At 33.4% G+C, this 10,487-nt stretch overlaps 1 protein-coding gene across 1 annotated transcript; it reads left to right on the top strand.

Annotated features, from left to right (window-relative positions):
- Positions 1–595: 595 nt before the first annotated feature.
- On the top strand, positions 596–3,120 carry LOC107787225 (large ribosomal subunit protein eL20). The gene is made up of 4 exons (XM_016608764.2): positions 596–734; positions 838–953; positions 1,055–1,118; positions 2,606–3,120. The coding sequence occupies exons 1-4, from the start codon at positions 720–722 to the stop codon at positions 2,945–2,947; spliced, it is 537 nt and encodes a 178-aa protein (XP_016464250.1). The 5' UTR covers positions 596–719; the 3' UTR covers positions 2,948–3,120.
- The last annotated feature ends 7,367 nt before the right edge of the window (positions 3,121–10,487 follow it).

The following is a 10,487-nucleotide window of genomic DNA, read 5'->3' as shown; positions in this document are numbered from 1 at the left end:
AATATTATATAACGAATTCAACTAAATTCATCATTTTTGCATGTGTAGAAGATACTAAAATTCAGCTATTGTTTCAATGTATGCACCAATTTATTATTTTGTATATATTCTATATTGATTGACGCGAAAGACACGTGCAACACACGTACACTAAAGCTAGTCATTATAAATGTGCGACGCGCATTCATGGAAACTGATAATATTAAAAACAAACATCTTTATATTATCCATCTCTAGAAAGATTCTTTATTTGTATATGTTTAATACTATTTTTTCAGATGTATCCATCATATTGTGAGATTCAAATTTTTTAAAAGTTTGTCAACAATTTCTATTCTAATTCTAAGTATCTGATTAATTTAAATGTCATAAGGACGAAAATCAAATCTTATTTTGTGTATGGATTGTTTGCTTGTATAGAACATTTTATGCATAGTCAAATATTCTTAATCTTGCCAAACATTAATATTGAAAATTATCCGTAGAAAAAAATAATATTTTCAGTATTATGGGCTTATGGCTAATATTAACTCATGGGCCAACTCATAATATCTAGTCCAAACTTCTAAAGCCCAATAGCAAGACATGGCCTAATTCTAAATCCAATTTAGTACCCTTTGAAACTAGGGTTTTCTATAGAGGCCCTTTAAACATCAAAACCCTTTCGCTTCTCCTCACTTCGGCGAACGCAGTGCAGAGGGAAAGAGAGCTGTGCAGAAATGGTGAACTACAAGGTAAAGGCTCTTTTTTTCTTTAGTGGATTTTCAAGATTCTGCATTTCTTATCTGACTTCTCAAGATTTTAACAAACAATGGTGTTTTGTTGGCATGATTGCAGTTCCATCAGTACCAGGTTGTCGGGAGAGCTCTGCCCTCTGAAACAGATGAGCATCCCAAGATTTATCGTATGAAGTTATGGGCTACCAATGAAGTTCGTGCTAAGTCCAAATTCTGGTATTTACAGCTTTATTTCCTCTCGATCTTCTTTAATGTTTTTATGCTGGTAAATTGTTATGCTAATTGGGTTTTGTTTGATTATTTTGAAAATAAAAAAGGTATTACTTGAGGAAGCTTAAGAAGGTGAAAAAGAGCAACGGTCAGATGCTGGCTATTAATGAGGTATGATGAGATTACGTATCTCTAAGTGTGTATTTTTGTATTGTATGCATTAGAAATGGTGATTAGTAATTTAATCATTAGATATTTTTGTGCCTGCTTGTGTCTTTGGCCTGTTATTTTCTGGTTTTAATCGTTGGGATTCTAATTGATTTGTTCTTTCGGGTAACACAATGCAAATCTATGAAGCTTAGATAAACATGCATTGCAATCAGGATCCGTACTTCTAATTGGTGGTTGGATTGTAGTATTTGGTAAGCTCGGGAGAGGGTGATGTAGAAAATCAGTGGTTTTTTTGGGGGTGGGTGGGTGGGTAATAAGTTGGAGGGTAGTTAAGGGTCTAACTTTAAGGCAGACTTCCACTAAGCTCAAAAGAGGAGAGAAGGTATTACTTGAGTAAGCTTAGAAGGTTAAGAAAAGCAATGGTCAGATGCTGGCTATTAATGAGGTATGATGAGGTTACGTATCTGTATATGTGTATTTTTGGATTATATGTATTAGAAATGGGTGATTAGTCATTTAATGATAGCAGTTTTTGGTGCATGTTTGTGTCTTTGGTCTGTTTTGTTCTTGTTTTAGTTGTTGAGATTATAATTGATTTGTTCTTTCGGGTAATGCAATGCCAATGTATGACTCTTGGGTGAACATGCATTGCAATCATGATCCTTACCTCTAATAAGTTGGAGAGAAGTTTAGGGTTAAATTTAACGAACATTTCCACTAAGCTCAATAGAGGAGCGAAGGGACTTCTCTTACTGTGCAATAGGAATTCCAAGTTGCCATAGGATGTTGAAAAATGCTGCAATAACTTGGTAGAAACCTTCTGTATAAATTGGTCCAGATGTTCAATCTTAAGGTTCTAGCCATATTGGCAAAATTGTTAGCAAAAGAATAGGAAACATTGATATAGGCGGCACCAGCTGACTGGAATTGAGGTCTAGTCGTGCTGTTAAGTTTATAGCGGGTCTAATAATGGCTTAGAGACTTTTTAATCTTTCTAGTCTATGTTAGAAGCAAATCTAGAGAACTTCTAGTGTTAGAGATCTTAAGTTATTGAATATTCAAATGAGGCAAATGGAACAAAATAGACGGTGAGGATTCATGAACTTACCCCAACTAGCTTGGGATTGAGGCTTTGTTGTACAACATACATACACTATATCGGTAGTTCTTTAGTTTTACCTATCATTGCTAATCGTTTTGGGAAGGGGAGCGGTGGATAATAAGTTGTTGGGGGTCTTGGATAGTTTAACGTCCAACTGAAACTTATTCCTATGCTCGTGTTCATTCATGCAAATAGGTTGTTGCTCTGTCTGCACTGTGTAAATTTGAGGCGGTGATTTTAACATTTACTGATATTTATTCATTTTTTGTGAATTATTTTTCATGTCCCCGTGAGCAGGGTTTCATTTCAGCAACTCCCCGGTCTCCTTTAACTATAAATGTTATATTGAACTTCCTCAATAACATTGTGTGCTTAACTTTTTTAGATCTTTGAGAAGAACCCAACAAAAATAAAGAATTATGGTATTTGGCTCCGTTACCAGAGTAGAACTGGGTATCATAACATGTACAAGGAGTACCGTGATACCACACTGAATGGTGCGGTTGAGCAGATGTACACTGAGATGGCTTCTCGCCACAGAGTTCGCCATCACTGCATCCAGATCATAAAGACAGCCACCATTCCAGCTAAGCTTTGCAAGAGGGAGAGCACAAAGCAGTTCCATGACTCCAAGATCAAGTTCCCCTTGGTGTTCAAGAAAGTCAGGCCACCTAGCAGGAAACTCAAGACCACATACAAGGCTACCAGGCCCAACTTGTTCATGTAACATGTTTGGTCACATGTGCATTGAGAAGCAACTTCTGATTTCTGCAATTTTGGTGATTTAGTTGAGTTGATTTAAGATTCATTGTGATAGAGAGACGGTTTTCCCTTTTTGTTCTGATCAAAATGATGGTGGATATTAGAATATTTTCAAGCATGCTATTTTGTTTGGTTTTATTATTGCAGTTCAGTTTTGCAAAGTTCACCTTCCTGTTTTTAAAACAAGATTTACTGAAACAATCATACCTTATCAGGACTAGCTAATATATGATTTTGTTAGCATTAATGTATGTTGCCCTTATTGTTTTTGGGTTTTAGGTTATTTGCCCACGGTTGGGACTGATCATGCGCACCTGGTGATCGACCAAAAAATTCCTGCAACAAAATTTGAAACAGACTATCATTTTGGTAGCCTGGTATCGGTTTTGGTTTTGTAAAGAATTTTTATACAATCAACCTATTGTATATGACACTAATTTCACTTTTTATGGACATCTTCATATAATTATTATTAGGTGACTTGATATGTGAAATTCATTTAGTGCATTAAAGGTGAGTTCTTTCTTTATATGTATATTGGTTTTTTGTGTAGGCGTCAGCCTTTTAAAAGGATTTTGGGTAGAAGTTTTAGTGCAAGTAGGGAAGTGCATGCATAGCAAAATGGAAGTTAAGATATGGATGTGACCTCTCACCAAACCAGATAGATGTCAAGATGCTCTCCATTTGCTGCAAAATGATATAGTATATGAAAATCTACTACATATAAATCCATAATTACTCCAACAAAAGACTCAACTTTTGCCGATCCTCTACTTTAGCAGCAATCTTTGACATGCCACAGATGAAATAACCTCTTATATACTTTGCCAGTTATTTCCACCAACCTCAATCACGAATTCAAAGATGGAATATGGAAAAGGTATACTCAAATATAAAGTAAAAGTAAGCCATTAGCCATGACACTCGTCTATCTAAAGGATACTATAAGGATATCCTTTTTTTCTACTTTCAAATTTCTCATTTTCCCAAAGTTCATTTGACCAACTTTTTAAGTGAAATACGGAGACGAATTACTTAAATTTTTTTAGAATAGTTTAAAACAGATACAGAAATTATATAAAACTGAAACATGGAAATATTGTTGAGCAAAAAATGATTTGGATATGAACTATAGAACAGCGAAATATGCTCGGGTGTTGAATGGAGCGAGTTAAAGAGCTTAATTTTGAAAGTAATTTAAGTTCTATGCAGGTAATTACCAATAATTTTTATGATAAACATTAATTGATATTGATATGCAAAAAAAAAATAAAAAAATTGGTAATTTGATTGATATGTAAATGCATTTAAATCGTACAGTTTGGGAACCATTATTATGAATGTGAGGAAAGAAGCTTTGGTATATGATTACAGTGGGGCGAAAAGCACTTTTTTTGTCTACCACCATAGTATGCAAAAATCATTACCTTTCTCTACTGTTGACCTGTCTTGTACTGAAACTTTGACATAAACTGACATGAAAAAACTTGCTAATCAAGCTTTAGTTGAATCATATGTTTGTGAAGAAATCACATGTTTGTGAAGAAATCACATGTTTGGTGTTTGTTCAAATTTTGGTTAGAAATGTGATGTGTCCCATAAATCCAAATGATTGAAATTTGTGGTGTTACTCTTAACTGCACATTTAAAATTCTTCTCTAGCTATAATTGTGTCTCTATCAATCCCCTTGCATTTTGAGAATGTTGATTAAGCTTATGACTTATGCTATGGTAACTTATTACCCTAATCCAAAGCCATAATTTTCAACTTCATTCATAAATGTAATCTCACTCTTAATATTCTTGTTCTCTTTATCTTCTTTTCAGTTCTTTTCCCTCCTTGAATTTCCCCATACTCTATTTCCTATATTTACTGTAGTAACCTTTAGTATATCAAAAGTAACTTTTGTTCAATGACCTGAAAGTAGCTTCTTTATACAAAAAACAAAAGGCACATCCTCGTAGAGAATACCAAAATGTCTTTAGTCTAATCTAGAAATCATGCCCATCATTACAACCTAGATTAAATAAAGTCAATTGGTTATCCTTGTTTGTCATTAGAAATATATAAAAAGCGATAAAAAGCTAAGAATGTCGTAAAGTGGAAAAATCTTTAAAAGAGTCCTTTAATTGCTTGCATGCTTTTAAAAGTCCATTTCTCACTGCAACAAACAATTTGTTATCGTAAGTTTCTTTTTCCATCAAGTACCAACTTTTCTGAGAATTCAGATTTCTCAGTATTGAAATAGCTGCACTTCTAAAGATGTTCTTGGAATTCTCTTCTTCTTGGAATCTAGAATGAGGCTGTCATCTTCAAACATTTCTGCTGTCTTTGCTTTTATTGTACTTCCCCATTTCATTGCTTGTTTATCCAATGAAGAGATTCAACTCAACAGCCAGTTAATAAGCATCAACCAGCATGTTCACAAGGTATGATCAACAATAACCCCCCAAAATACTAAATGGTACTCAGGCGGATTTATGATTTAAATGGTACTGAGTTTAATATTCATATTCTCACGATTGAATTCATTGCATTTTCTCACGATTGAATTCATTGTGCTGTCCTGTCGCAATTATGGGTTCAAAACTTAAGTAATATATATTTTAATTTTTAGGAAATTTTCACATATATATTTGTACTTTGTATAAAGCGCACCGATTTCAGTTGAACTAGTTGGAAATTACATTGCATCAGCCTCTGAGTGCGTTTTGTTCATTGTTTAGAGAGAGAGAGGAAGAGAGGGAAAAGGAATAGAAAGTGAGCAAGTTTTCCTTTCACTTGTTTGGTTTATGATAAGTTGAGAAACCAAATAGGGGACATAGGAAAATCTTTTACTTTCCCTATTTTTTTTATCTTCTTTTCTGCTTTTTCTAAACAAGGAATGATAATTTGACAAGTAATGTAAATTGTTGCAGGTGAGTTCTCATAGGATATTTGAGATTGAAATTCATGGATTGTTGTTATGGGCTTCAATGGGATTCTTGATGCCTGCTGGAATACTCACAATAAGACTGTCCAACACAGAAGAGTGTAGCCCAACAAGACTCAGAGTTCTCTTCTATGTTCATGGAATTCTTCAGGTATATAATATTTCACTCTTAATTCTAATTCTTAGATTTTTTTTAAAGAAAGGATTCGGATATTAGGGGACAATAAATTGAGATTGTTGAAATTAAAGCAAAAGAAGAACATCTTTTTTGAGCCATGACAAGTAATAATCATAAATTGATCTTTACTTTGTTCTGCTACGTAATTATCATATGTGCACTTTAATCATGGTAAGGGTTATAAAGTTCAAAATTTATTTATGTGAGCCCACAGTTTGGTGCGAGTATAACTAAAACGGATTTGACTATGATTATGGCCATTATGCGTAGGGGTGTTAAAAACCGAACCGAAACCGAAAACCGAACCGAAACCGAAGCTTAATGGCTTATTGGCATCGGGTTAACGGTTTAACGGACGGGGAATGGATTGAATTTTTTTTATTAACGGCTTATCGGTTTGGGGGCGAATTATTCAATTTTCTTAACGGATAATCCGTTAACCCGTTAAGAATATATATATATATAAATTATTTTTATCCATATATATATATATATTAAATATCAAAAACCCTTCCACTTCTTCCAATACTCTATCTCTAAGTTCTAACGCTTAATTCCTAAATAATCAGAACCCTAATGCCTAAACTCCAGCCAGCAGCCACCAGCAGAATTATAGTTCTCTTTACTCGACCATAATTTAACCAGCTTCAGTAGAAATTCAACTAGCACTCCAGCAGCCACCCCCAATACTCTATCTCGTCGACTTCCAGCACTCTATCTTAGTGCCCTAGTATGAAGAGCAAGCTCATATTTTTGCTTTTTAAAATTGTAAATATGGCTCCAGCACAGCCTTTGTGTTAATTATTAATATGTTGTTACCTTTCTAAGAGAAATGAACAAGAAACAAAGGGAAGGACCGCACATTTATTATAATTTTGCTTCGTTTGTGCTATGAATATATTAATAAAAGCTTAGATACCATTATATTTAATGAGCTAAACTACTGAAATTGTTCCTTTGCATCTAAACCCAGGCAATCACATAGTTATCTCAATGAAATTTGATATCCTTGTATGATCCATGTTATAACTAGCAAGAGTTACAGTGGCATATCCATTAGAACTACTTTTTCCTTAATTACATCATATCATAGTCTGCTTTGGGATGTAATGTAGACTACAATGTGTTCTGTTTTTTCACTCTACACCACATCACACACTACATCATTCTTATGTAGGCGTTAACAGACATGTATGTCTGGACTCAATGTGTAATTTCCTATACTGAATTTGTATGCTAGGCGGTCAACAAACAATTAACGCACGCAATATAAATTGAATTAGGCCGATAAACCGCCCGATAAGAGCTAAACCGATACCAATCCGCCCGATATCTTATCGGGTGGCTAGCGGATTAATACATTTAAAAACCGATAGCCGTTAAGTCAAACCGTTAAGAGTAATTAACCGCCCAATCCGCCCGATAAGCAGCCCTAATTATGTGTGGCAAGCACAGAGAATTCCAGTGCCAATCTTCATAGTTCACAATTTGTTTAAATAATAGACAATTAAAAAGTTATAGTATCTATTTTATTTCTAGCTGCAATAATTGACTTTCCTTTTTTTTAAAAAAAATTGAAAAGGTGCTCTCTGTTCTACTGGCTACCGCTGGAGCGGTGCTATCAATCAAGAGCTTTGAGAATTTGTTCAACAACAATCACCAAAGAATAGGTTTAGCCCTTTATATTGCCATCTATGTCCAATTTCTTATGGGATTTCGCCGGCCTAAGAGGTAACATTTCTTAATTTTTGCACAACCAGTAGACCTTGAAGAATTAGGACTAATTATCAAATATACTACGTAGGAAAAATAGTACCTTTGCTTTCAAAGGAAAAAATGATTCCATTTCCTAAAGTGTCTTGTTGTACGTTTTGTCCTTTTTAGCTATATTTTTTTACAATGGTAATATTTGCGTTAATTTTTACGCTTATTAATTATTCTATTAGGTACATGCTATTTCTCACTGACATAATCATATATATAATTCTAATCAAAATTTATGGCGACAGAAAAAGATCATGAAAGGTTTTTTGTTTATATTGGAATTTGAGCCCCGATTTTGCATGATTTTCAACCTATATAATATGTTATTGACTGTTAAGTTATATCCTTTGACCTTTATACCTATACGGAACAAATATAATGACAACATGAGTATGTCGACATAGAGGCTGGTTTAGTGGTTCAGATGGAATTATTGCATTCAACGCAGAATTATATATACATATACCAAAACACATTTAGCATGTCTACATATGTTAAAATCTTACTCATTCTGGACTTACTATGAACTGTTTTGGACTGCAGGGGAAGTAAAGGAAGAAGTATATGGTTCTTTTTCCATTGGCTACTTGGAACAACGATATGCTTGGTCGGAATTATCAACACCTACACAGGCTTATCAGCCTACCATGAAAGAACATCTAAGCCAATAGGCCTTTGGACAATAATTTTTACAGCACAAATCTCATTCATGGGATTTTTCTATCTTTTCCAAGACAAATGGGAATACATACAAAAGCAAGGAGTCATTCTTGGAAATGACGTCGAAACTATGACACCCCAAGTGGAAATAGTTGTTCCTCGGAGTGATGGCCAAAAGATGATAACGAGAACTGAATCAGGAAGGAAAAGCAATGCCCTTGGAACTTACTTTTCTAGGAACAATGTCCTCAATAAATTATTTCAACAAACTTGAATATTTCATGTTTTTAGGAAACTGTAATTCCTATTCCTCCACTTTTTTTTCTTTTTTTCTTTTTCTTGTTTGCACTTCATAGATAATAGATTTTGGTGTATTGTTATTTGAGGACACCAATTATGTGAATGCATCATTACATAGGAGGAAGTTTATATAGTGATTCAAACCACCCCTTGTTCCTCCTTCCCCAAACATAAAGTATGGTTTTTAGATTTCTCAAGAGTGATTAGGTAGTAATATGATGGTAAGGGAGTGAATTATTTTTGTAAATAGATAAAGAGTATTTCTCACGTTTTTACTGTGTTGACTGTTGATGGTATAAATATTTATTATTATTATTATTATTATTATTATTATTATTTTTTTTTTTTAAAAATAAAATAAAATACAATGTGATCCAGTAACATAACTTTTTAGCATTATGTTATGGAAGAGTATTAATAAATTAAAATATCAAGGAGTTTCACGAAAGCATAAGTGTGGTACAAAAAGTTTAAGAGGCTATTTTACTATTTATGCATTTGACTTGGGTAAGAATTTCACTCTTAAATCTTTTGAGGCAGCTATTATTTGCTAGATTATCGTTCCTACATTACACCAAGTCATTTACCCAAAAATAGGAAAAGTAATACTATAAGCTGAAAGAGGGGTGTGTATAGGTGATCACTTTCCCTCAGGGGAGTAAATTTATGAATCTTATTAACGTGTTGTTTTTTGGTTTATGTTCTTAATCACCTTTTCCTAGACACTGTTAAATATGTGTTTAAACAACATATTTTGGTAAATAAAGTATCACAGTTGTTATTTACACCAATCAAACTATTTATTATATTAATTAAGTGATACTCTCTCCTTACTTGTCCAGTATTCCAAAAATAAATTTCACTTTTATTTGTCACTTTTAGTATATTAAGAAAAAATAATTTCTTTTTTTCCTGTTATACTCACAATATTAATTACTCATTTTAAATTATTTTCTCAAATCCATTAAAAATATGCATCGATTAATATGTGTATCATGATAAATTATGCACTTCATTTATTATTTTTTAAAAGGTGTGCAAAGTACATAGTGGACCCGTTAGTTTCCTGGAGAACGGCGGGAGAGACTAGGCGAGACTTAAAGGCCGTAGCGAACAACTATCTAGTAAGAGGTTTTTCCTTAGGTAAAAGTGAACGGGAGTACAATTTATATAAATCACACATAGAAGCGGATCCGGGATTTAATATTTATGGATTCATGCAACAACTTCGAATAAATTTTCAATAGTAACTGAGTTCACATTCAAATATGTATAAATATTTAATAAATTTTTCGAACACATTTATACTATTTGAACAAAAACTATTATATTCACGTAAACCCGTAATTCACAAGGTGGATCCGCACATGATCACACACAACTTGTCTTGACGTAAATAGTTTGTGTGAATAAACATTTCAAGAACAAAAAACAAACGGCCCCTTACCCATAAGACTAAGTTTATTTTTGTACTTCATATATTAACTGTAACAAAGTATTCACTTTATTTTTAAAATATTGAACACTTTCATTCCTGTCCCACATTCATTAATATCAACGGTTGTTCCTCAAGTTAATGATGTGCTCTTCCCTTGAAAACTGTCCACTTCTTATTAAAATGAAGGACTATTTTTGTTCATAATTATATTGGAAGGACAAGGTTAAACAAT

This window comes from Nicotiana tabacum, chromosome 17 (genome assembly GCF_000715075.1).
Source record: "Nicotiana tabacum cultivar K326 chromosome 17, ASM71507v2, whole genome shotgun sequence".
NCBI lineage: Eukaryota > Viridiplantae > Streptophyta > Magnoliopsida > Solanales > Solanaceae > Nicotiana > Nicotiana tabacum.
This window is presented reverse-complemented; position numbering and strand designations above follow the sequence as displayed.